This window comes from Eremomyces bilateralis, assembly GCF_010015585.1.
Source record: "Eremomyces bilateralis CBS 781.70 unplaced genomic scaffold P152scaffold_9, whole genome shotgun sequence".
NCBI lineage: Eukaryota > Fungi > Ascomycota > Dothideomycetes > Eremomycetales > Eremomycetaceae > Eremomyces > Eremomyces bilateralis.
Window position 1 is genome coordinate 348,594 of NW_022985075.1, and position 22,807 is coordinate 371,400.

At 48.6% G+C, this 22,807-nt stretch overlaps 11 protein-coding genes across 11 annotated transcripts; 5 read left to right on the plus strand and 6 right to left on the minus strand.

The window, feature by feature from the left end:
* The first annotated feature begins 284 nt into the window (after window positions 1–284).
* On the plus strand, window positions 285–2,410 carry P152DRAFT_458391 (Arginase/deacetylase). Its single transcript, XM_033679450.1, has 6 exons — window positions 285–703; window positions 917–1,013; window positions 1,061–1,151; window positions 1,223–1,306; window positions 1,379–1,600; window positions 1,665–2,410. Exons 1-6 carry the CDS (start codon window positions 644–646, stop codon window positions 2,254–2,256), a joined length of 1,146 nt encoding a protein of 381 aa, XP_033534188.1. The 5' UTR covers window positions 285–643; the 3' UTR covers window positions 2,257–2,410.
* A 1,218-nt stretch (window positions 2,411–3,628) lies between these two features.
* On the minus strand, window positions 3,629–4,898 carry P152DRAFT_482052 (uncharacterized protein). Its single transcript, XM_033681862.1, has 3 exons — window positions 4,544–4,898; window positions 4,247–4,479; window positions 3,629–4,174 (listed from the first exon to the last, which is right to left on the minus strand). The coding sequence occupies exons 1-3, from the start codon at window positions 4,715–4,717 to the stop codon at window positions 3,772–3,774; spliced, it is 810 nt and encodes a 269-aa protein (XP_033534189.1). The 5' UTR covers window positions 4,718–4,898; the 3' UTR covers window positions 3,629–3,771.
* Window positions 4,899–5,822: 924 nt separating this feature from the next.
* Window positions 5,823–7,067, plus strand: P152DRAFT_458393 (uncharacterized protein). Its single transcript, XM_033679451.1, has one exon. The coding sequence runs from the start codon at window positions 5,884–5,886 to the stop codon at window positions 6,895–6,897; it is 1,014 nt and encodes a 337-aa protein (XP_033534190.1). The 5' UTR covers window positions 5,823–5,883; the 3' UTR covers window positions 6,898–7,067.
* Window positions 7,068–7,169: 102 nt separating this feature from the next.
* P152DRAFT_473715 (uncharacterized protein) lies at window positions 7,170–8,900 on the minus strand (the record flags this gene model as incomplete). Its single annotated transcript, XM_033681268.1, has 1 exon — window positions 7,170–8,900. One exon carries the CDS (start codon window positions 8,898–8,900, stop codon window positions 7,170–7,172), a length of 1,731 nt encoding a protein of 576 aa, XP_033534191.1.
* Window positions 8,901–9,386: 486 nt separating this feature from the next.
* Window positions 9,387–11,097, minus strand: P152DRAFT_435813 (uncharacterized protein). The gene is made up of 2 exons (XM_033677538.1): window positions 10,648–11,097; window positions 9,387–10,586 (listed from the first exon to the last, which is right to left on the minus strand). The coding sequence occupies exons 1-2, from the start codon at window positions 10,850–10,852 to the stop codon at window positions 9,538–9,540; spliced, it is 1,254 nt and encodes a 417-aa protein (XP_033534192.1). The 5' UTR covers window positions 10,853–11,097; the 3' UTR covers window positions 9,387–9,537.
* Window positions 11,098–11,387: 290 nt separating this feature from the next.
* P152DRAFT_458395 (uncharacterized protein) lies at window positions 11,388–12,372 on the plus strand. The gene is made up of 2 exons (XM_033679452.1): window positions 11,388–11,605; window positions 11,667–12,372. The coding sequence occupies exons 1-2, from the start codon at window positions 11,465–11,467 to the stop codon at window positions 12,312–12,314; spliced, it is 789 nt and encodes a 262-aa protein (XP_033534193.1). The 5' UTR covers window positions 11,388–11,464; the 3' UTR covers window positions 12,315–12,372.
* Window positions 12,373–12,494: 122 nt separating this feature from the next.
* On the minus strand, window positions 12,495–14,439 carry P152DRAFT_507413 (hydrolase CocE/NonD family protein; the record flags this gene model as incomplete). Its single annotated transcript, XM_033682532.1, has 4 exons — window positions 12,495–13,345; window positions 13,395–13,801; window positions 13,853–13,967; window positions 14,022–14,439. The coding sequence occupies 4 exons, from the start codon at window positions 14,437–14,439 to the stop codon at window positions 12,495–12,497; spliced, it is 1,791 nt and encodes a 596-aa protein (XP_033534194.1).
* A 252-nt stretch (window positions 14,440–14,691) lies between these two features.
* Window positions 14,692–15,844, plus strand: P152DRAFT_435818 (Fumarylacetoacetase-like protein). The gene is made up of 3 exons (XM_033677539.1): window positions 14,692–14,918; window positions 14,969–15,040; window positions 15,098–15,844. The coding sequence occupies exons 1-3, from the start codon at window positions 14,766–14,768 to the stop codon at window positions 15,686–15,688; spliced, it is 816 nt and encodes a 271-aa protein (XP_033534195.1). The 5' UTR covers window positions 14,692–14,765; the 3' UTR covers window positions 15,689–15,844.
* A 286-nt stretch (window positions 15,845–16,130) lies between these two features.
* Window positions 16,131–17,938, minus strand: P152DRAFT_482058 (FAD/NAD(P)-binding domain-containing protein). The gene is made up of 3 exons (XM_033681863.1): window positions 17,013–17,938; window positions 16,372–16,946; window positions 16,131–16,324 (listed from the first exon to the last, which is right to left on the minus strand). Exons 1-3 carry the CDS (start codon window positions 17,704–17,706, stop codon window positions 16,187–16,189), a joined length of 1,407 nt encoding a protein of 468 aa, XP_033534196.1. The 5' UTR covers window positions 17,707–17,938; the 3' UTR covers window positions 16,131–16,186.
* A 1,140-nt stretch (window positions 17,939–19,078) lies between these two features.
* P152DRAFT_473720 (MFS general substrate transporter) lies at window positions 19,079–20,687 on the minus strand (the record flags this gene model as incomplete). The annotated part of the gene is made up of 5 exons (XM_033681269.1): window positions 19,079–19,306; window positions 19,358–19,530; window positions 19,580–20,350; window positions 20,396–20,452; window positions 20,516–20,687. 5 exons carry the CDS (start codon window positions 20,685–20,687, stop codon window positions 19,079–19,081), a joined length of 1,401 nt encoding a protein of 466 aa, XP_033534197.1.
* Window positions 20,688–21,291: 604 nt separating this feature from the next.
* Window positions 21,292–22,699, plus strand: P152DRAFT_507417 (Metallo-hydrolase/oxidoreductase). The gene is made up of 3 exons (XM_033682533.1): window positions 21,292–21,448; window positions 21,500–21,647; window positions 21,696–22,699. The coding sequence occupies exons 1-3, from the start codon at window positions 21,418–21,420 to the stop codon at window positions 22,549–22,551; spliced, it is 1,035 nt and encodes a 344-aa protein (XP_033534198.1). The 5' UTR covers window positions 21,292–21,417; the 3' UTR covers window positions 22,552–22,699.
* The last annotated feature ends 108 nt before the right edge of the window (window positions 22,700–22,807 follow it).

Consider the following 22,807-nt stretch of genomic DNA (forward strand, 5'->3'; position numbering starts at 1 on the left):
ATTGAACGTTCGGAGTCAGGCTGTGGCAATTGAAATACCCGGTCTGAGTCGCCATACTCATGCCTAATGCGCTCGGCTCCGATTCAAAAGAGAAAAGCTCGGATCTGGTAACCTAGAGAACGCGGCCGTCAACAAGACTACTGCGGAGAGTTCTTTTGAATGGTGTCAGTAGAACTTCGCCGAGCATGGTCCGAAGGAGCTACAGCAGCGATTTTACATAACAGGAAACGCTACGATGATTGCGGCAAGCCATCAGAGTGATCAGAGTCATGCCATGCCGTAGCCGGCGAGACACAAGATCCAGACAATTCGATCTCTCCAGTACTGGCTGGGAATGCCCCTCATACGTAGTAAGCACATGCGCTGATCTAGGACCCACAGGTTGTCGACACTTCGCTTTCGCTGTCTTGCTTTCCTCCTTCTTCATTCCTACTTATGAGAATCTCACTATCTATTGAAATATTTGATTGTTCCAATTGATTGCGCAGATACCGTCGCCATATCAATCTCTTCTGAGTCTTACTGAACCGCTCCGTTTTCTTTCCGAACAGAACTTTGAGCAATCATGAAGGTTTTCGCAGTCGCTGGGAGCTTGATTGCTTTTGCTGCTGCTCATGGCCACGGTGATGATCATGAACTTCCAATGGAGGGACCGCACAAGGGTTTGTGGTATAATACCTTGCCGGGTGATGGCGGCAAACAGGTACGTGAATAAAACCCAGTGGCGCGGGGCAGTGGGCGCATTGCCGCACCTAAGTCCAACACCAAACGATGATCGCGGACAGCCCCCTGGTGATAAATTTCTCCCATGAGGCTTCTGTAGACTGGCGTTGGGGAGTATAGGTAGCCAGACATACCCTAGACTCGGCGAGCTGGAAGTCTTGGTAGGCGGTGGCTCTAACGTGATGAACAATAGGCAGATTCAGTCTTCTCTGGAATCTCAACTTTCGGCCGCCTCGACTACCAACCCTGCCTGAATACCGACAGGGCCAAGTACGACATAGCATTCATCGGTACCACTACCCTCCCAAAGCTTCGGGTAATAAGCTAATGTAGCCAGGCGCTCCCTTCGACACTGGCACTTCGTACCGTCCTGGTGCTCGCTTTGGCCCATCTGGAATCAGGCAAGGTTCTCGGCGCCTCAATCTTTAGTACGTTTGGACGCTCGAGGAAGTTGCTTACAAATGTTTGAATATGAAGGCTCACGAAAACTCGGGTTTAGCGGAGGCTACAATGTCCCAATGGAAGCCAACCCATTCAACAGCTGGGCCAAGGTTTTGGATTGCGGAGACATTCCTGTGACCTCGTAAGTTCACTTGTTAGACCAGGATATATGGCCATGATCCTTGTAGCGTATCGACTGACAGTGTTGGCGAAGGTACGACAACGCATATGCGCTCAAGCAGATTGAAGAGGGCCATCACTCTATCCTCTCCCGCGCTCCAGCTACACATGCGAACGAGATGGGACCATCCAAGCATGGAAAGACTCTTCCTCGTGTGATCACCCTGGGTGGTGACCATACTATCACTTTGCCCCTGCTGAGGAGCATCAACAAGGAGTACGGTCCTGTTAGCGTTATTCACTTCGACAGCCATCTGTAAGTGACCTGCTAATTGAATCCGGATGTGATTGCATTGTGGCTGACCGAGCGCTTAAAATAGCGACACGTGGAAGCCAACTGTCTTCGGTGGAGCACCCTCGTCTCAAGCCTCCATCAACCATGGTACTTACTTCTTCCACGCCGCTCAGGAGGGTCTTCTCCGTAATGACTCCAATATCCACGCTGGTATCCGAACCACACTCTCTGGCCCGTCCGATTACGAAAACGATGGCTACTGTGGTTTCCAGATCGTCGAGGCTCGCGAGATCGATAAGATCGGCACCGAAGGCATCATCCAGAAGATCCGCGAGCGCGTTGGCACCAAGAACCCGGTTTATCTGAGCATCGACATCGACACCCTCGATCCCGCTTTCGCCCCGGCCACGGGTACCCCGGAAACCGGGGGCTGGAGCACGAGGGAGTTAAGGACCATCGTCCGGGGTTTGGAGGGCATCAACCTCATCGGTGCGGATATCGTCGAGGTAGCGCCCGCGTATGACACAAACGCAGAGCTGACCACCATGGCTGCTGCGGATGTGCTTTACGAGGTTATGACCATTATGGTCAAGAGAGGTCCCTTGAGCATGATGGACTGGGAGGAGGGCACAAACGTCGAGACTGTGGACTCTGGCAGGATCAATGTAGAATTGTAAATCAGGGTCGGATGTAACCGATTGGGATAGCCTAGGAGATGGAGGAAAGAAGAGAGAAGGATGCAACACTAAGTTAGCCATGTTGGTGCTGGAAATCTGTTGATAACATCGATCTGGTAACGAAGGCGTTGCAACTAACGGGAAAATCTCAGATTCACAACTTGAAATATGAGAATAATGAAACTTGACGCCATTTATTGTGATTTAATCAGCAAGTGTTGAATAATAACCTACTCAAAATGGTTTAAAAAGCACCTAGGAGGTGAACTTCTGTGTTAATTGGGCTAGAACCTTTAATTTCGAACACTAATTACAGGTAGCAATGTCGAGGCTGAAAGCCATCGAATGAGGATGATTGGGAAAATAAAACTGGACTTTAACACTTCAAGAACCTTAAATAACACTGAGCAATCCTATCCTTCAATAGGCCATTACAAGTTCTTTATGTGGCCATACAGTATTCGTCACTAAAATGATCGAGGATTGCCCAATTTAATATTTCCTCTTATAAAAAATGACCAGATATTCCAATCCCAACAAATACCTTTGCAGATCTAGGCACCCGAAAACCATCATATTCCGAACGGGTAGAACATATATGCGGGCATGGACCTAGAAAAATACAGACAGCAGGGCTACTAGTCACGGAGATGCAGGCTATGAGGGCATCTGTAGAACAGGCGATGAGGGGGACTGTTCGGGGGCTTGCAGGTGGTAAGGGAGGCACAGACCGGGCAATCACGGAGGCTCACGCAGGGGCCTACACTAAGCCAAGCAACTAACTATCAATGTATAACTAATTAGTTAACGTATTCCACAAGCGAGCGGCCCATACAGGCGAGCGGCCCACCCCATTTTACTAGTAAATTCGATAAAATTCGATATCAATATCTCAACAACCACTGGATAATATAGTCTGAAAACTTAGAATTAGGTTTTCCTAGCCATTTCTAGCTTACTATTGAAATCTTAAAACCCTAGCTTTTACAGGTATAGAGATACCTACTTCTTGGCAAGATTTAGAGACCAAATCTCTATATCTTTATAACTATAAAAGATAAAGCTCTAAGATTCTAATAATAAGCTAGAAATCGATAGGAAAACCTAATTCTAAGTTTTCAGACTATATTACCCAGTGGTTGTTGAGATATTGATGTCGAATTTTGTCGAATTTACTAGTAAAATGAGCTGGGCCACTCGCTTGTACGGGCCACTCGCTTGTGGAATACGTTACTCTTTACAGTGGGCTAAAAGCAAAGTCATTTTAATCACTAATTCATAAACGAACTAACCAGGGGTAGGATTTCTATGTTACATGATAGGGTGCGGATGTAATGCTTCCCATTTCATTGTATGAATAGTGCTCAGTGTGACAGATTCTAGATAAGACTGCAAAGGTGCAAACAGCATTGAATGAAAAGACCTAACCCTGATCGTCCAAGCGCGAGCGGTCATTGCCCTTACAATAGTACTAAAGTCTAATGAGACTAAGGCTTGTTTCGTTCCACTAACTAGTTAAGCCTTCAGTTGATTTGATAGAGCACCAACGTCTAGAGGGTGAGGAAGTGGATTGCCTGCCCACTCCGCAACCTCAGTACAGATTTTGGCCACCTCGGTCACAACACCCTCTCCGTTTCCCATTGCAAGGCTAGCTTTAAGATGGCTTCTTGCTTGTCTGGTGGAGCCACTCGCAGTAATAGCTGTTGCAATTAATAGCTGCGTTTGATGTTCGGCGAGCACACCCGATTTATTTGCGCCTGCAACGCTGTAGCCCCATACCACTGTGTTTGTAGCCAGCCTCATCTCAGGAAACCCGATCGAAAGCAGTTCCCGCACTTCAGGATTGTTGACCTTTTCGTATGTCCTAGCAATCATGGCTTTTCCTTCTTCTAGATGTACCCCCGCATCCAAGTCGCCCCTAATTGAATTAACACTTTTCCAGGGAATCGTTGAACGATAGTCCGGCTCCTAGCCTTTCGTTTCAACATACCGCACTTTCTGAGCCCCAATAAATTCAATATTTCTTCGCTGGAGGACATTTACAATGCCCAGGCCCGCAGGTACTGTCCATGGAATGCCAACGAATGGCCAGATAACCGTGATACATTCTCTTATTTTGTAGAATATCGCCTTGATTTCTTCAATATCTGTCGTACCTTCAATTGCTTCTTCAAAAAGCTTGGACGCACAGTCTCCTCTATGCGTGCCGACAAAGACCGCGGCCTATATCTCCTTGTCAGTGGGATGCATATCACCGCAGGTTGTCTTGTCTTTGGTGAAAACGTACCAAGACAGCATAGCTGTAATACTTCCATTCGTCCTCTCCAAATGAGAGCAGACGCTTCCTTAGCGACGTCACCAATTCCGATGAAAAACCAGGTGCCCCGGGTCTGATATTCGCCGAAACATACCGCGCTTCAAATTCCGCTTGCTCATCGCCAGTTGGCTTTGATTGTGCCATGTTGAAAAAGTAGCATACAATTTTATGCCTTGCTAATTGTTGCAGTGGTGGAGATGTGGCAGCTCGAGGAATTCGACTAAATGTACATGGGAAAGGCCAGAAAATATCCCGTAGTAGCTAGGCTAGTGGGATGATTTGGCGCATATTTGAGAGTGCACTCTTTCTCTTTGAGAGGCGGTCCCTTATTCTCGCGGAGTGGGACGTAGACCTAGTGAGTGAGTGAGTCTGGGCTACGGAAGTGCGGGGAGCGGACCCGGTTTGTGCTACGGAAGAACGGGGGTCTCATGCATGGGCGATTCCATTGTTGGCTCACGGTGGAGCAGAGTAAAAAGCATGAGCAAATAAGCGGTCAGTTCGAGTTAAGTACTAGGTGTGGCACCGTGAGGCTGAAATACAGCAGGAGGTGCGTAGTACGATTCAGATCTCAGGCGAGGAAAATTAACCTTCAGAGCAGCTGTCATTTGCCGCTCATCACGACTGCTTCCATCCAAATGGATCCTTATATTCCCTCTTTCGATGTCCTCGTTATAGGATGCGGTCCAGTTGGCCTTTTTGCAGCATATCTTCTGGGACAGCGCGGAGTTCAAACCTTGATTATCGACAAACACGTAACAAGAAGGGGTCAACCCAAAGCCCATGCTATAAATCCACGTTCGTTGGAGATTTTTCGTCAGACCGGCCTGGACGTTCCTTGTTTACGTCGTGCCGGACTTCATCCACAAGATGTCGACTTGGTCCGCTTTGTTTCTTCCTTTTACGGGTGGGAGTTCGGTAATCTTCCGTACGAGCGACAGTTGGACGACGTCAAGGATGTTACCCCTGAGCCGCTGTTCAACATTGATCAGCCCAGTCTGGAAGAGTACCTGCTTTCGGAAGCTCTCGAGTCCCCGTATGTCATAATTCAAAAGCCAGTCGAGTGGAGGGCGGCTCGAAGCATCGCAAACGGCGATGTAATTTCAACCTTGTACGACCGACAAACGGACAAGTCTTTTGAAGTCCAATCACGCTACATTATTGCTTGCGATGGATCGCGCTCTACCGCACGAGAAGTTTTGAAGTTCAAGCTCAACCCTCTTCCCGATGTCGAGTGCAAAACAACGGACTATGTCACTACTCATTTCAAAGCCGACCTGTCGGGTGGGCGCTCCGGTATTCTCTTCTTTATAATGCAGCCCGATGGCTTGAGAACATTTATCCGCTATGGTGCGGTTGACTGGGTGCTCGTCTACAGGTTCAATCCCGAAAAAGTTCAGCCTTCGACATTCACTGAAGAAGAGTGTTCCCGCCACATTCAGGCAGCTCTAGGAAAAGACGTTGAGTTTGAGATCTTGAGCATCACTATCTGGTCCACCACGCCTCGCATCGTGGAGTCCTACCGCTCCTCCCTGGTCAAAAATGCGTTCCTTGCTGGCGACTCGGCGCACACATTCTCTCCAACCGGTGGACTGGGTCAAAACACAGGCTTCGGCGATGTCCATAACCTGGTATGGAAGCTTCTGATGGTCATGAACGGCCATGCTTTGGATATCCTGATGGACTCATATGACGAAGAGCGCATAACAGTAGCAGTTGCGAACGCACGTCAAAGCACCGTCAATGAAGCCAAAATGGATGTTTTAGGACAGACTATCAATCCGGCGAGCGAACGCGGCCATGGTAGCCAAGAATGGGAGAATGAAGACTTTCAGTACAAAGTTCGAGAAGCGATCCAGCACAATGCCGACCACTTTGACTCGCTTGATCTGCAACTTGGCATGATTTACAACAAGCTGCCGCGACCGACGGACCAGAATGTTTCCAAATTTGTTCAAAAAGCAGTTCCTGGAGCCCGATTGCCTCATGCTTGGGTCGAATTTGGTGGAAAGGTTGATGCTTCATCCCTGGACCTTGTGGGCTATTCGGACCTCACTCTACTATGCCCCGACCTCGTGCTTGCCCATGAGCTAGAGTCCCGACTTTCCGCAAATGTACGAGAATTGGTACAAATCAAGATTCTCGGTAGTCATTTTACCACCAACAATACCGACTGGCTCGATATGCTTTTTACCACGCAAAGGAATCGGGCAGTGCTCGTACGTCCAGATCAGCATATCGCCAGCCTTCTTGATTCTACATCATCTATGGTTCAAGCTTTCAGGTCTATCAACCTCGAAGTCCCCAATCCTCCTTCCTTCTCGTGACAGCTTCCTAGCTTATCAAAAGCTCTGGTAGTAGCTGAACCAGATACATAAACCAAGTTGGGCCCATGATAGAGAGAGAGTAGACAGATAAAATGATAACTGGCAATTCATGAAATGACTCAATGAGTCGTCTTAAATAGTAAAGTCGAGTTGATGCCGTATTGAAGTGACATGTTTGGGACTCGGCAGGGTCCTATCGCACTTGTCACTGGTTCAAGCAACTTCGGGAAAGGATTTTCTCTTGCGGCAAGCAAATCTATTGATACAAATTTTTAGACGCAGAGACTCAAGCACTCTACAAGGTCCTCTTTCGATCCAATGAATCCCATGATGTGTTGATCTGGTCTCACTAAGAGCGCCGCCGATGGAGACAAATGTGCGGCCCTTATCCAAGCCGCAGGAATTCGCCGCTCCTTCACATCGACAACTACCACAAGATCCTTCAGATCTTCAATCCAAGAGGAGTGGAATTTAACTGCAAAAAGCGTCAGTTTCCTTTCGGATACTAAGTCAAGCGTTGACGCCTTCCTTCCAACGCCATCGATCTGAAGCAGCCACGCGTGGGGTAATCGTGCACCACACTCGAAACTCGGTTCGTATAGGGAGCAATCTTTGCGAAGAAGCTCTTGCGGAGACTTCGAAGCCTCGACATCATTGTATACGTATCCCAATTGAAGACCAAGACTGTCAAAATGATCTCGATTCCGCTCAATCGCCGTGGTGATATCGTTCTTGACCTGAGATTGGAGCATAAGCTCGGGTAATGCCGCTGACATATTTGAGACCGTCTCCAGAACCACCGCATCCAGCTGCCGCATATGTTGTTCGTTTACGGCAGATTGAATAGAGTTGGCCACCGCGACGGGTCTCCGTTCGGTGGTGTAAGTTTTAAGAAGACGTTGAGGAGTAGCTGTCAAGCCATCCAAAACAAATCTCATCTTCCAGACGAGGTTATGTGCGTCGGCAATGCCGGTGTTGACTCCGAGCCCTCCCATCGGTGGAAATGTGTGCGCTGCGTCTCCCGCTAGGAAAATTCGTTGATGACTATCAGAGTAGGAGCTCGCCGTTCTCGGCCACGTTGACCAGATTTGCACAGAATGAATCTTGATATCGCTCAGAACGCCCGGACCGATGGCAGTTTTAATCTCTTTTTTGCACCTCTCGACGGTAAAGTAGCCCAAAGGTTCCTGAGTTATATCAGGAACTGGCCGAGCATATACCCATTCCGGATTTTTGTATCCGATGAAACCGCCATGCCTCGTATCTGGCGAACAAAAGAAGTACAACTGAGCCACTCGTCCATTGGTATATGAAGAGAGGTCCATCGTGCAATGTACGGAAACGTAGTTCATCAGACCTCTATCGTCGTCGATCGCCTCCAGCTGGACTCCAGGGATTCGTGACCTAACAGTGGAATTCGTGCCATCTGCTCCAACGACAAACTTCGACTCCACTTCCAACACCTCGTTATGCCCTCGTTGCTTGATTCTGGACCTCACAATCTGTCTTTCTGCGTCGTATTCATAGCTTTGCCAATCGTGAGATCGATGAATCGTAACGCGGCCAGTTCCAAGGACCTCTTCTTGCAGTGCTTGCTCCAGAATCGGCTGTGAAAGATTGAAAAGAGGTTCCGGAGTCAATTCCTCCACGGCTTTATCTTGCCTCTCATAGGGCAAACACCCTATTTCATCTCCCGTTAGGTGTGTTAAAAACCTGACACGATCGCCTTCCTCCACAGGAACGCCCTTCTGTCTCAATTCGTCCAGGTCAATGCCAGCCTGCCGTAATATCTCGAGTGATCGCGCGTTGATAGCATGTGCCTTAGGCTGCCCAAGTCGAAGGGCATGCCGTTCAACAATGGTACTATTGATTCCTTGTCTCGCCAGCAGTAGTGCAGTGACCAATCCAACAGGACCCAGTCCCACCACCAGCACAGGTGTAGACAGTGGCGATTTGCTGAAGAGCCTTTCATCCCGCGTGGGAAGTGGATCAAAGTAGGCCATGATTTCTTGTTTGGAGGTATCGCAGGGCGGTAACATGCATTCGATGACAAGGGCGAGGAATTACTATATAAACCCCTGTTGGCTTGTGCACTCTCGCGGGCTACCTTTAGCCTTCCGCCTTCGCGGCACCAGCGACTGGGCTAGCTTCGGCAAAACGGGGCAGAGAGCAAGAGCGGAGCTTCGAGGCAGCGCGGCGGGCCGCTTGGCTAGGGGTAAAAGCGCCCGGTAGGTGCGTGCCGGGAGAGCACCGTCGGTAGAGTGGCGTGGAAGGACGTCATTCGGCAAGGGCAAAGGCGGACCGAGAAATGAACGCCCTATATGGTACGGAGTACGGAATATCACCACGCTATCTCAATCAGCTTTTCTACAATAGGTAGCGTTCCCTAACTTAGGTCATCGGAGACATAGATAGTGGACTATCCCCTTGAAATATCACCAGAAAATTTGAGCACGCAATCCCTATTGGCCATCATATGCTTATCAACCAGACAGTCTGAGCATTTGAATTTGAACGCGATGATGCTTCTAAACAGTTCTATATCTCGAACATAAAATAACACACTTTCAATCTGGTTTCCGGGCCCCCTGATGTAAAATAGGGTTATAGAGCGTCACCTCTTTACTGCTCACCCAAAAATTACGTCAGTCTAGCTTCGCGTGGTCGCAACGCGTTGCCGTAGTCGCCAGCATTGGGAGCTCTTTGGATGGAGTGAATGTGATACTTTTCCGGATTCTTGTTATTCAAGAAAACTCCAGAGTGGTGGTCAAACTCGACAACTACTACCGGACTCTGAATTCGGTAGTAAAAAGGATCCTCATCACCGTAGCCTCCGACCCAGCTAAACCATGTGTCCTGGAGATGTTTTTGTATCTGCTCTTTTCTCTTCTCCCAAACCGTATCGGGTAGGTAGATGAGCATTTCGCGCAAGATAGAGAACACGAGCGAGATCTGTGACTCAGACATCGCTGTTAGCCGGATACCCTCATATGGAACAATGCGGTTGTCCTGGAAGGCACCGCATAAGTGGCGCTGATCAGCTTCGTTCCAACGCCCTGGCTCACAACCTTCCATGCGTGGATCTTTGTACACTTGCGCTGTGCGCTTTAGGGAATCAGGAAGACTCTGCATCAGAGCAAGCCCAAGCTGCTCTTCTGGACGCATCATGGTAGTGCCCTCCCATATACCCTCATCAATCTCGTTGGGTTCCGCCCCTATGAAGACGGGTGCAGCCATCATCCAACGTCGGTCCAGATAAACACACATGCAAACATGGTGGCCCCAGAAGTTCCATCCCCAAGCTTTATCGGCGGATGGCTCTCCGAAAAGGATAAAGTTGTAAGATCGTTGATTAAGTACTTTTGGACCATGGGTCAGTTGTCCGAGGAAGTGGTTGGCTCGCATCGCGTTAACTAGCTTGGCATATCCCGCAGGTGACAAGGTAGCTTTGATAATTCCAAGGATTGCATCGCTAAGCTGCTCCGAAACTTCGTCCAAACGAAGCCCGTACTTCGAGATATATATCTCTGGATTCGACCAGCTCCTCCACTGTCGAGCATTGACAGGATATGTCAATGCCTTTGACTCAGCGGGGGTGCACAACGTAAGAGCTTGCTCCGCAGCCGTGACAATGGTCTCCGATTGGACACCTTGATCTTCATATTCGTACAAGTTTGGGACGAGGTTTCCTTCAATAGGGTGTTAGCCGCTTTGCTTAGCGCGAACACATGGAACTCGGGTAACTTATACCGTCAGAAGTCAGGCCTTTGTAGGGTTCTTCCCATAATTTCAGCCACGTCTCAGTAAGCTTCTTCGCAAAGGGGTTCTTGTAGAACTCGTCTGCCCACGTATGAGCGTCATGATGCGGCAACGCTTCGAATTTTCCGCTCGTCAGGTCAGGTAAGTAAGCACGGTATTTGCCCGTTGGGCGTGTATCAACACTTTCATCCTTCATCTTTTGATAACAAGTAGCTGCGTGCACAGCGGACTTCGCGCGTGTACCAGATGCAGTGGTGTAGTAAACTATGCTCGCCTGGTTGCGTTGCTTCGCAACTGGTCCGCTTTGAGCCAGATTTGGGAAAATGAGAGTTGTGTACGGAACAGATTAGAGCAATTTTAGCAACGCTATTGGAACCACAAGACAGTCACAATCCGAAGGGCCTTGATGCCGGGAATCATAGCCGAATTATAGATGACAAGGGTAGGCCAGAGGATCCCTTTGAGAAACTGCCTCAGAAACAGGTATGAGGTGTCATGATTAGCATGTTGGCCATTTCCGGTTGTCTGGGGGAGGTCGGCCCCCGCTGCGCCGCAAGTCGTAGGTTGTACCGGCTTCAAGGTTTGATCAAACCCCCACAGAGCCGACAACGGCGAGCCATGTCGGCAATCAAGAACGAGAACGAGCGAAGCAGCTATCCGTTCATTTCCGATGGGATGCTAGCATTGACTCTACACAGGTATTTGTATGACTGGTAGACTGGTAGAGTACTGATACGTTGCTCTTCAGGCGATTCGAAAATCGAAATAGCACTGAAAGCAGCTCCCACCTCCAAGTACATCCAGCACCATGTCCGATTTCGACTCCAAGTACGTCACTACCAATAACCGGCCAGGTGCACCGCAGTATGATGATGCATTCGTCAATTCGTTGAAAGAAGATATGCTATCGGAGGCACCAGACCTAGCGCTAATAGCCGACGCGGTCCTGGTATGTTCTTGACAAGCCACGAGACATCCATTGAAATTGTGCTGATTACATCCTGTATCAGTCATCTTGCGCTATTGGGGCGCATCGAGCGGATTTCGTGCCACGATTGCTTGATGCCGCACTCCAGACCATTCACCAAGATATCGAGAAATCAAAGGTGTGCTTTGAGCAGTTCAGGGCCGTGGTCATGATATGCTGGCCATTCATTGGCATTCCATGGTGTGTCCCGGCCTGTTTGGGCATGGTAAATGTCCTAGAAAAGTATAACCTGCTTTCAATTGCGTACGGTCGCGCCCAGCCTCCGTTGAGCGATGCACACATCGCCATGGGCCAGGAGCTTCAACAGCGCACCTACGCAAATGTGCAGAATTCCGAAGTGCAAGCCATGCTCCAGAACTGTTTTGCAGACTTTACATTAACGACTTGGGGGGTCGTGTTCGGCTATTCGCTTGCAGAGACGACGAATAGAGGCATTTTCGAAGCCCACCAGTCGCAGTTGATTCTTGCCGCGTCCATTGCCTCAAGCGGAGCGACAAGGCAAGCGAGGTCGCATATGACAGGTGCATTGGGCCTCGGGCTTTCAGTGGCTGCAGCCAAGGCTATATTGAAGGCTGCGAAGAGACTAAATGAGTGGAACGGTGTCGAAATCAGCGACATTGATGCCGGAGAATTGAATCGACAAATGGAAGCAGCCCAAGCTGCAAAGTAACGAGATAGATAAACAATCCTATAAGAACTTTGTTCTTGAACCTTAAAAATCTGTACTGGCAAAAACGGAATGCAATTTCTTGCGTACATTGAATATGCCAATACCCTTTTGCTATCCAACTGCTGTAACTGCCCTATGCCTTTGAGCCTGGACCAAAATGCCACCTACTGCTTGACTTTATCAGCCCTGAGGAATGAATGGTACAAGTAAAAGGCTGTCATATTCGCCGCCAGCATGAATTAAGATTCTGCCGTTGTTCAGTGTTTTGGGAGCATCCACCCAGGGTAACAACTCAGGTCGCAGGTTGAAGCCAGCAACCGAGAGTTGCATTTTCTCGCCTCGCTCCCAGATCATTCCATGTGGCCACATTTCTATCTCCACTGGCACAATCTCACCCTCGCTCTTTAAGGTTTGGATATTGCGATGAGTGTAGTGGGGCTGGTGCGGCGTTGATCGCTCGATGTCCAGTTCCCTATGGCTGACCCGGAGGCGACCATGTGCACCTTCAGAGAAGAATACATTTACACGCGGATCTCCTGCTGCATGCATCTCTCGAAGTTTCTCCTTGGCAACCTCGGGATTATCTTGGAGATATCCAACATCAACACACTCAGTTTCAACAAGGCCGCCATTGGCGTCCAACTTCGAGAACTTCGTGAAAAGATCAATGTCGTCGTTTCCGATGGCCTGGACCCAAAGCTTCAGTTTGAAATAACCTGTCAGCTCAGCCTTGCAGGGAAAGGTGTAAGTAAACTTGGCAATGTCCTTCCTGCTGTCTAGGTTAACTGTATCCGGGTTCGTTGGTTTATTCCCCCATTCCAGACAGGATGTCGATGCATTCAGGTAGAGAGGTATTGATTGTTGCCTCGTGAGAGGAAATTCAAGCTCCGGCCGATTGACAATGTCCTGATTCCCTGGGTTGAGGATGGACAAGCGGACCTTGGGTGTAAATTCCCAGCCGTTGGATTTGTCCTTCATGAAGTGGTCGTAGAACTTTCGAAGATCTTCAACATTTTGAGGGTAGTACAGATCTAAGATCGTTAGCGTCAAGCTAAACTTGGTTAGAGCATGCGGATCTACCCGGCCATTCATGACTATTGTGAACCCTCAACCACTTCTTCGGGCTACTCGATTCGGACCATCCGCGGAATGTACCCCGTGTGTGCAACATATTAGTCCAGCTTGCAACAACGTACAGTGGTATCTTAATGTTTTCCACCTTAGCTCGACGGTCTTCCCAATAATCGTTCCAAGTTGGGTACTTCGCAGTCATTGCGGACACGTCTTCCGTGCGACCTAACCCTACAAAGCAATTATCCAGAAGATTTTGTTGAAACTCCGCATCTGGAATGCCACCACGTTGGACGGTGTCATTGTACAAATCATTCCATCCTTCCCACGGAGCCAGACAGGTCAGATGAGGAGGCGATTCCGCACCGACCCACCACTGGGTTTGTGCGAGATATGAGTTGCCAGCCATAGTCACTCTGACATGTCGTAAGTTCTTTGTTAAATATGATGGAATTGTCATTACTAACCGCTTATTGGACCACGGCTGCTCAGCAATCCATTCAACAATGTCGTATCCATCCTTGCCGTCTAATGTGGAATTGATGTATACATCACCTTCGGACATCCACGTACCCCGGGTATCTTTACTTGAGACTTAATACGAATCTGATCTGTTTGAGTAGGATAGCAACTTACCTGGGTGAACCAAAGCATAGCCATGCAAACACCAGTATGCCGGATCTAGGGCTTCGAACTTCTCCAATGAACTGACAGTCTTTTGAGGGATTCCATTGCGCCACGGAGCGCGGTCGGTCCCCATGCGGTTCAAGCCACCCTGCTTTCCAAAACCAGCACTCGATATGATCGCAGGAATTATTTTGCCGCCATTGGGTGGCCGAAAGACGTCTGTGTATATCGTGGTCCCGTCTCGAAGCCTCAACTCGACATCCTTTTCCCAGAGGATATCGCAAGGCAGCGCCAATGCTCCATCTTTCAGAATAGAACCCTTTGTAAGGAGTTCAGTCTCTTGTTTGAACCCCAGATAGAGGGCATGGCCTTGAGTAGTTGAGGGGGACTCTTTCAGAATAATATCAATCTCACCGATCTTGTCCATTCTTGTGGATCTTGAATGAAAAATCAGTTATATTTAAGCCGAAGTAGAGGGAAATAATCAGACTGAGAAATGCTAGCTAAAACAAACCTTTTGAACTAGACCCTAATGGCTAGATACTAATGTAGGAATATGGTAAGCCATGAGCAAATCAGGATCGGAAGCGTGGGGCCGGCCTATCGGAAGTGGTGGGGTGGCACATTGTTTACTAACTGCTCTTCACTGCTCGGTGCTCCTTTCCAGCTTCGACCCATACTGGCAGTCATCAATCACATTCTAGTTTCGGAAATCACTCTGAACAAAATCTTGCTCTTGTTCAAACCTACGCGATGGCAAGTTGGTCAAAGCTAGTTCGTTTCACGGATTTAGCAGGCAATATCCATTTTGGAGAGCCGACAGATGACTTCAGTCACGCCAAAGTCTGGGAAGGAATTTCGCTCTTCAGCCTTGCAAGAACTGACCGGGTCGAAAGGATTGCAGCTGTAGGTTCCCAAAGCAATTACACAATGACCAGTTTTCTCACTGTACCAAGCTTTTGCCGCCTTATCAACCCGATTCGATCCTTTGCATAGGCCTCAACTACCTAGATCATGCAAAAGAATGCGTAAGGCTCTTGTTCCCAACACCCAACAACTGAATGTCTGGTAACCTCTGGCAATAGAACCGCCCTATACCCAGCTATCCAGTCCTATTCTACAAGCCGAAACTCACCGTGAATGGACCTTTCTCTGATGTTGTGGTTCCACAACACTGTAAGAGCCTGGACTACGAAAATGAGCTTTGCGTTGTGATGGCACGAGATGCAAAAGATGTCGCTGAGAGTGACGCCATTGACTATATCTTGGGCTATACTGTTGGCAATGACGTGTCATCCCGGGAATGGCAGCAACAGGAGCGTAGTGGTGGTCAGTTTTCGTTTGCGAAGTCGTGCGATGGTTTCCTGCCATTTGGTCCAGCAATCGTCTCGGCTCGTCTCGTCCCGGATCCTCAAAATCTGGCTCTCGTAACTAGGGTTAACGGAGAGGTTGTGCAAGATGGTTCTACATGTAATATGATTTTCAGCGTTGCGAAGATTATATCATTCTTATCTCAGGGAACCACAATTCCAGCAGGAGCCCTGATTATGACTGGTACTCCAGCAGGAGTTGCAGCCTTCAAAACATCACCCCCTGTTTGGCTAAGGAATGGCGACGTGGTCGAGTGTGCTATCTCGGGTATAGGTTTCATCAAGAACAAGATGGTCACCCAATAGACTAGTGTAGGATCGGAAGCACTACTTGAGCTAAAGGCTTGCTATTACAGATTCATCAAACTTCCATGATTCGATCCAAGAGTTGAACAGTTAGCTGCATAGACATCAATAGTCTCGCGACCTTACCTCAGTTGCCAACATTGGCGACGGAAACCCATCGGATCGGAACGCTACGACCTACCTGCTCTCGTTAGGTGCCGCAATGGACGAATTTAGCTTTGTACCAGGTAGCGTGCTCAAGCTGTACGATTTCATAGTATATTACATATATGCAGATTATTTTGGATTGAGTGGAGAAGGTACAATGTTATTGAATTGGCTACTCAGTGAAGCACACAGCAGAGCGACCTACTGGGTACCTTATCGGATAATTCATGTAGAGCCGGGGATTACAGTTTGCTTGTGCGCGCATATTCATACTATAACGTTAAGTTAACTAGTGGTTGTTGTTAACTAAGTTATAACTAACTATATTATGTGAGTGACTAACAGTCGTCCTCAGCGAAGCTCGGGTGCATCATACTCCTTGGACCAGCCCACTGCTTTTGATATCGTGGTGAATGCACCTCCAACATTCAATGCCGCCGCCATAAAGTACAGAAATAGCTTCCCGCAGACTGAGTCTGTGTCTGGGAACTATATGAAGTCAGCAAATTCATCACAGATGAAGCTCTGCTACTTACACTTTGAGATGTCCCTCCGCTTTTTTTAACCCACTCGAAAGCACGGGGAACCATCTTATCCTCGTAATCTGTGACAGCCCTCTCATAGTCCTCATATTCTAGTGCTCTAGTCGATTTAAGTTCTGCCAATTGTAAAAGGGGCTCCAGAGCATCTGCGCAGTCATGTAAAGCCTGATTTGCACCCATGCCACGAGATGGTAGCATTGGATGGATTGCATCACCAAGCAGCCACACTTGAGGATGCCCGACCTCGAAATTTCCCGGTGAAGCAGCTTTAGCTTTCTTTCTCCACCCTAGAGAGATAGGAGTGGACACACGGGGTTTGACAATGTAGATGTCGTCTTCGCTCACGACGTTAACGATATCGGTGAAACCTGGATGCCAATTTTTGACTTTTTCGAGCATCAGAGACTTTCTATCCACGACTGCCTCTAGGTTGGGGATGTCTGGTGTAGATGCCCAGTTGAACCCTACCATGATAGAGGCTTCTTCTTCATTGTAAATTGACTGCTTCTTCAAGGTGTCAGTGTCGTTCCCCCGGTCATCCATGTTCACTTGTTTGTCAGGCATATAGACTACGCAGTCAGTAAGACGCTGGCAACAGATTAAGGGGCTTGGGTAAGTGTGAGGTATATTCGTACCGGACATGAATGCCATAACGCCTTTGGAAGCGCATGCAATGCTCCCAGATTCGATCAATTGCTGGGGCAGGGTGCTCAACAACGACGGCGGCAGGGCTCCTTTCGATAGAAAGCCTTGTCTATCAGTCAACTCGACAAGATTTGACGCTCCGATCTGTGTATTGGAGCTGCTCCGGTTGCCATCAGCTGCAATGAGAATATCCGCATCATCCGTCGTTCCGTCCGCAAAGTGTGCCCTAACTCCCGATAGACCTTGCGTAACGCTATCGAGGGCCTCGTAGCGAACAAACTTTTTGCCGTACTGTAGGATGTTTCTTTCTCTCAACAGCTGTTGCAACAAGTCTCGGAGAAGTGCTCGATTGATAGGGGCTGACTTCGTGTACGCCGAATACTTGCGGAGGTCGAGAACGAGACTGAGCTGCGAGTCATAGAACACAGGTGCGGATGGCACGACACCTCCCGATCTTCCGAAACGCTGAAGCACAGAATTGTACTGCTCCTTAGTAAGGCATGCTCGAAAGCCAGTTAAAGCAGCAGCACCTAACCGGATTTGATATCCCCCTCGATTGGCGTCGTACTCGTCGCGTTCATAAACCACGACATCTATCGGGGCTTTGCTGTGATTGATAAGGCCGTTCGCAATAAGAGATCCTGAAAGACCGCCACCAATGACTATTACCTTGAGAGGCGCCATGGCTCAGAAAGATTGAACAAAGATATATTTTCACGCCTCTTTGTGAAGAAGAAACATACACATTTGTATCCGCTGCTGGAAACCAGCATGAAACATGCTCCAAAATAGTGCCTCGGTTGTGTGGGGTGGTGTGTAGGAAGCAACAAAGAGCTCGCCGCAGTGGAGTAAAACGGAAGGACACTCCCATCTTTAAAGAAGAGACAAGAGAATAGAGTGTAGATGCAGATAACCCGGTATATATATTTAATTATAATATTCAGATAACTTAGTTAACTATTGATTGATTGATTGATTCCTGCACCCGTTCGGGCCAACATCGGCTAGCCCACTTGGGGAACTAACTAACTTATTATTCTTTCGTCTTCCTCTAGTTATTTTCTTTATCCCTTTTTTCCTTGTGCATAAAGTCTTTAAGCCCACTGATCTGACTGAATTAGATGTCTAGTTTCCAATCTCAACAAGTATTAATATAGGAAGAATCGCGAAATATATGTACGTATATAGACGGTAATACTGGACCGATATTCTGCTGCCTTGGTAGGCGGTCATTACGATAGCAGCATTTCGCTAACATTATATTGAAGTGGAAACCAAGTTGACTAATATCGTGTTATATGAAAATGAAACTCGATGGAACTCTCTAGAGAGTTCTTGAATGTTTGCGCAAGCTATTATTACAATTATCTCCGAGTGTTATGGTTCCAGGCCTGTGGCTTGTCTCCTGAATGGTAGTCACGTGACTAAGTCAACTGTCGAAGTCTTCGACATCGCGCACGCGTCGTAGATAGCTCTTCTTCTTTAGCTTTGCAGTAAATGAAAGTGGTTCTCGTAACTTCTGCGATCAAACCGTCTCACCGAGGACATAACTAGCGCCTGGTTTGCCCATGACCTGATTCAAATCTCGCACCTCGCGAGCGCCGAAACCGCCAAGTGCTCATCGACTGGCGAAGAGCTTTGCCTTTGATATAGAATGGAATTCCAAGGAGGCCCAAAAGGCTCATAATACCAGCATATGTACCAAAACATCCATCGAACCCAGCTCTGGTGACAAAGTCGACAACGCCATAACTGATACCAAACCCGACGATGTTACGGTAAGCACCGACGGCAATAACTATTGGACCAGCCAAGTCTGGAAAGCACTCGATACCGTACGTGGTAGATATTACGTTAGCTGCTATGAATCCGAACTGCTGGACCCCTGTCATGACTAGCGGAACAGCCCAATGGAATCGATCAGCGTGACTGCATGATATTCCGAAGATGAGCGTGCCAACAGCGCCACAAATGACGGGGAGGATCAAGTTTGGAAGTTGATGCTCGGGCTGTCGTTAAAAATGTCAGCATGGAGTATTTAGACCAACTGGCTAGGTTAAGTACTGACCTCGTGTACCCCGTTATTCCTCTTGGCTAGGAATTGGATAACCCTATCCCCACCAAAACCTATAACAGGGATCGCGACCAAGCTAGAAACAGCAAGGGGGATAGTGGACAGCCCAATTTTATCCGGACTCCAGCCATAGTTGATGACAAGAACATTGCCTAGGACAAGACCAGACGACAGAACCACGCCAATGAAGCATGCATTTAGGCATACAAGCTTACGATGTTGTTAGATAAGTACATGTACAAAGCCGAAAGGAGCGCCTACCCATATGATGTTCGGGAAGAGAGCACACCGGAGAAGGTCCGTGCAAGTCTCCCACATTTTCTGGGCGCCAGTTTCGCTCGAAGTAAGTCGAAGGCTGTAGAGGTAGGACCGATCCCGACCGCTCGGACGTACAGGCTCAACGAAGCCATCCGTTCCTTTAGGAGATAGGCCCGCTGGATATGTTAGCTCTTCGGAATATGCCGATAAATTGCAGTAACTCACCAAGGTCGGCTTCCGTTCGAGCCCAGCTAGTCTCGGGTATAACAAGGCCTATCAACACTAATGCAGTGGCTCCGATGAAAGCCAGAATCCAGTAATACCACCTCCAAGATAGAGCGGAAACGATATACGTGGACGCAATACCAAGTCCTGTCCCAACAATCCCACCGGTGGACCATAGGACGGCGAGTTTAGAATTACGATTGTGAACGTAGTTGATGTCTTGAATAATGAGCGGCGCCAGTGACTCGACTGCTCCCACACCGAGACCTAGTACACAACGTGCTCCAATATGAGAGTAGAGTCCGTGATCTTTGCCATTGGATGCTGCTGCCCAGCACAGGCATACGACTACGATAGCCGCATCGAGGACCATCATCAACCTTGTACCAGTTAATTGTGCCCCGAGGATCGACAATATTCCGCCCAGGCCAACAAATAGCGATGGAAGTGTCCCAAGCTGACTAATGGTCTGTTGACTCGGCTTTCCAGGCACAGATGGAAAGGATATGCCTTCGTAATGAGTCTCGCGGCGAATGAGTGCACCACTGGGCGGAATGCCACCAGGGGGTAGACCGCTCGGAGGAAGACCATCCGATGGCAGAACACCAGGAGGCAGACCACCAGGGGGCAGACCATTAGGAGGAAGACCACCTGGCGGCATGCCAGCGGAACCCATGGACATCATGTTCGGATCTAAGTCTTGATAATAGAGACTAACGGTTGGTAAGATGGCTGCAATAGATTGCACAGCTGTCAATCCAGCAGCAGCAACTGAGACTATTAGAAAGGCGCCCCAAGAGATGATGATACTCTTACAAAGGCAAATCGTGAATAGAACCGCCCACTTGCGCCTCTCTGGGATTCTCAATGGATCTGAAGACTTTGTCAGCATGGTGGTCGCTGAAATTCTATCGTGGTATCTCCGCGCTGTAGTACCATTGGGATCCGATGATGGAACTGGAATCAACTGGATGGTTCCCGTGGAGTCATAGAGGTTGATAGTGCCATCAGCAACTTCCTCCCTATCGCCTCGCGTGGTCATATCTCTTCCTGCCGATGCAGTTCTTTCCTCTTGGTGGACCACACTGGGTTCTTTCTCGGGGTCCATTGTAACGGCAAGTCAAAGTTGTCCACCACGGTAAAAGAGAATGAATGAGCCAAAATACCAACGAGAGTTATATGCGATGTTCTCTATGACCCAAGTCCGCAGCACTGAGCGATCGGCCTTTGCGGGGTACATATCATGTTTATGTACAAGGTGTTAATGACGTTCTTCTAACCTGACACAAGGTTCACCTCTGTATTCCTATGGGCCAAAGGATAGAAAAAGGGCAATATTTGTGGCGCTTCATATCATAGCGATCAGCTATCATCCGTACCTCACTTAACTTGGTGCCATACGGAGGCAATGAGCCGGTCGATTAAGCACAAATTACTCTATCCAAGATCCACATTGTCTCAGGCAATAGGCCAGGGTTGATTTCCGAGAAGAGATGGCCTTGAATTGGGGCGAGGTCGGATATCGAAGTCGGCATTGTGGGCATACTCACTGTCCCCGCACAGCCGATATCTGGCGGGGAGTATGATCTTTATTGCTCGCGTTCATACGCCACCAAAATCCGACGTGCTGGTGTTTACTGTGCACTCTGCATTAGCTGGGGTTAATTGTCACAAGCAAGAGTGGAGCACCCTACCGCTTCTACTAGTTATATGTCATGCGCTCGTGCGCTATCTTGAGCTCTTAACTCCTGGACGGTCGGCTTCACACGAACAAATTGTTGCATCCTGCTCACCATTCGAGAAGATAGACATCAGTCCGTCCCCCAGGTTCGGAAAAAATGGTCGAAAAGCAAACAATCGAATGGTTTGGTATGGCTGATATGGGTTGATTATATCGCCGTCATTGCTGATGAAACCAAGGCGCCACCACTTTTCGACTTAGAGCTAAAGGCTTGACAATCTTTCTTGACACGTGGTTGGAGAGGCCGTCAAACATACCAACATATGCCTCCATTGACGATATTGATGAATGCGATTACATCTTTATCAGCCATGCGCATTTCGATCAGTATGAATTATGAACTGACGCAAGACGCCCTGAACTGACTCTTTGCAGTCTCCCTGGCGCTGATCGCCTAGCGAAAAAGACCGGCGCAACTATAGTTGGAAACGGCGAGGCCGTGAGTGTCATGCGTGCGGCTGGCGTACCAGAAGAACAGCTTCTGCCCGTTGCCGGCGGAGAAAGGATACCTCTTTTCTCAAAGTCTATCAGGGACGAAGTGCGATCGCAGTTCAGGGAGTTTCCAAGAAGTCGCGGGCCCCCAGGTCCGCCTAGGCCAGATGTATCCAAAGCTTCACTGTCGGTGCATGTATACCCCAGTCTTCACTGCCTCATGCCTGGGCCGCCAGGTCAACATCTCGATTTCATCGACACAGCAACTGAGTACATTGGCGGCTCTGATCCATATGCTGGCACAATCGACATTACTATGGGGATGCGATATGGCTTGCTGGCTGCTGCGAAAGCTCCTCTGAGCGCCCGTGCTCAAATGCCTCCAGATTTCAGGCCATTTGTCGAATACATAGCGGATGAGAGAAACAAGTTCTCTAACTTTGACGGAGGCCAAATGATGTATAACTTTTTTCTCGGCGAAAAGACACTATTATATATGTCACATCTAGGCGGATATTCGGGTATCCTGAAAGAGCTCGAACCACAACCCGACATTCTTGTTATGGGCATCGCTGGGCGCGGCAATATCAATGGCCGGCCTTTTGATGGCTCAGCTGCACAGTGTGCGACGAACATCATCAAGTGGCTGGGTGAGCCGGAAAAAATTATATGGTGTCTGCACGATAAGGCTCCAATCAAACCATTCCGCGTGGAAACCGAGGCAGCAGCGAAGATGGTAGAGGCCGAAACTCGTTCGCGAGTTTTGACTTTGGAACATGCAACTGTGTATGATCTATAGCTGTTTGTAGACGAGTTGGGAGAATCATTATGCAGCAGTGCCCGACCTTGGGACATTCTCCGAGCACTTGCAATCCCTTTCCCGTGTTTGGGCGCACAGAATTTCGCGTTGATGACCCCGGATCTGGCAGCTGAATTGAGTTGCTGGCGAATTACGGCTTACGGCAAATAATAATAATAATTCAATTTAACGTGCTATCCGGTTCCCGTTATGGTCTATGAACACGGACATTTGACTATTTAGTATGTCGCGGGTA

Bases quoted from the DNA above. Each gene is read 5' to 3' on its own strand.
- P152DRAFT_458391 (XM_033679450.1), top strand. From the start codon at position 644: ATGGAGGGACCGCACAAGGGTTTGTGGTATAATACCTTGCCGGGTGAT. The intron at 1,152-1,222 runs GTACGTTTGGAC...ACTCGGGTTTAG, and splicing joins TCTCGGCGCCTCAATCTTTA to CGGAGGCTACAATGTCCCAA. The intron at 1,601-1,664 runs GTAAGTGACCTG...CGCTTAAAATAG, and splicing joins ATTCACTTCGACAGCCATCT to CGACACGTGGAAGCCAACTG.
- P152DRAFT_482052 (XM_033681862.1), bottom strand. From the start codon at position 4,717: ATGGCACAATCAAAGCCAACTGGCGATGAGCAAGCGGAATTTGAAGCG. The intron at 4,480-4,543 runs GTACGTTTTCAC...AAGGAGATATAG, and splicing joins ATTACAGCTATGCTGTCTTG to GCCGCGGTCTTTGTCGGCAC. The intron at 4,175-4,246 runs GTATGTTGAAAC...TAATTCAATTAG, and splicing joins ATTGGGGCTCAGAAAGTGCG to GGGCGACTTGGATGCGGGGG.
- P152DRAFT_458393 (XM_033679451.1), top strand. From the start codon at position 5,884: ATGCAGCCCGATGGCTTGAGAACATTTATCCGCTATGGTGCGGTTGAC.
- P152DRAFT_435813 (XM_033677538.1), bottom strand. From the start codon at position 10,852: ATGAAGGATGAAAGTGTTGATACACGCCCAACGGGCAAATACCGTGCT. The intron at 10,587-10,647 runs GTATAAGTTACC...ACCCTATTGAAG, and splicing joins CAAAGGCCTGACTTCTGACG to GAAACCTCGTCCCAAACTTG.
- P152DRAFT_458395 (XM_033679452.1), top strand. From the start codon at position 11,465: ATGTCCGATTTCGACTCCAAGTACGTCACTACCAATAACCGGCCAGGT. The intron at 11,606-11,666 runs GTATGTTCTTGA...ATCCTGTATCAG, and splicing joins TAATAGCCGACGCGGTCCTG to TCATCTTGCGCTATTGGGGC.
- P152DRAFT_435818 (XM_033677539.1), top strand. From the start codon at position 14,766: ATGGCAAGTTGGTCAAAGCTAGTTCGTTTCACGGATTTAGCAGGCAAT. The intron at 14,919-14,968 runs GTAGGTTCCCAA...CACTGTACCAAG, and splicing joins GGGTCGAAAGGATTGCAGCT to CTTTTGCCGCCTTATCAACC. The intron at 15,041-15,097 runs GTAAGGCTCTTG...CTCTGGCAATAG, and splicing joins TAGATCATGCAAAAGAATGC to AACCGCCCTATACCCAGCTA.
- P152DRAFT_482058 (XM_033681863.1), bottom strand. From the start codon at position 17,706: ATGGCGCCTCTCAAGGTAATAGTCATTGGTGGCGGTCTTTCAGGATCT. The intron at 16,947-17,012 runs GTACGAATATAC...CTGACTGCGTAG, and splicing joins CGTTATGGCATTCATGTCCG to TCTATATGCCTGACAAACAA. The intron at 16,325-16,371 runs GTAAGTAGCAGA...GACTTCATATAG, and splicing joins GCGGAGGGACATCTCAAAGT to TTCCCAGACACAGACTCAGT.
- P152DRAFT_507417 (XM_033682533.1), top strand. From the start codon at position 21,418: ATGGTCGAAAAGCAAACAATCGAATGGTTTG. The intron at 21,449-21,499 runs GTATGGCTGATA...GATGAAACCAAG, and splicing joins GCAAACAATCGAATGGTTTG to GCGCCACCACTTTTCGACTT. The intron at 21,648-21,695 runs GTATGAATTATG...GACTCTTTGCAG, and splicing joins AGCCATGCGCATTTCGATCA to TCTCCCTGGCGCTGATCGCC.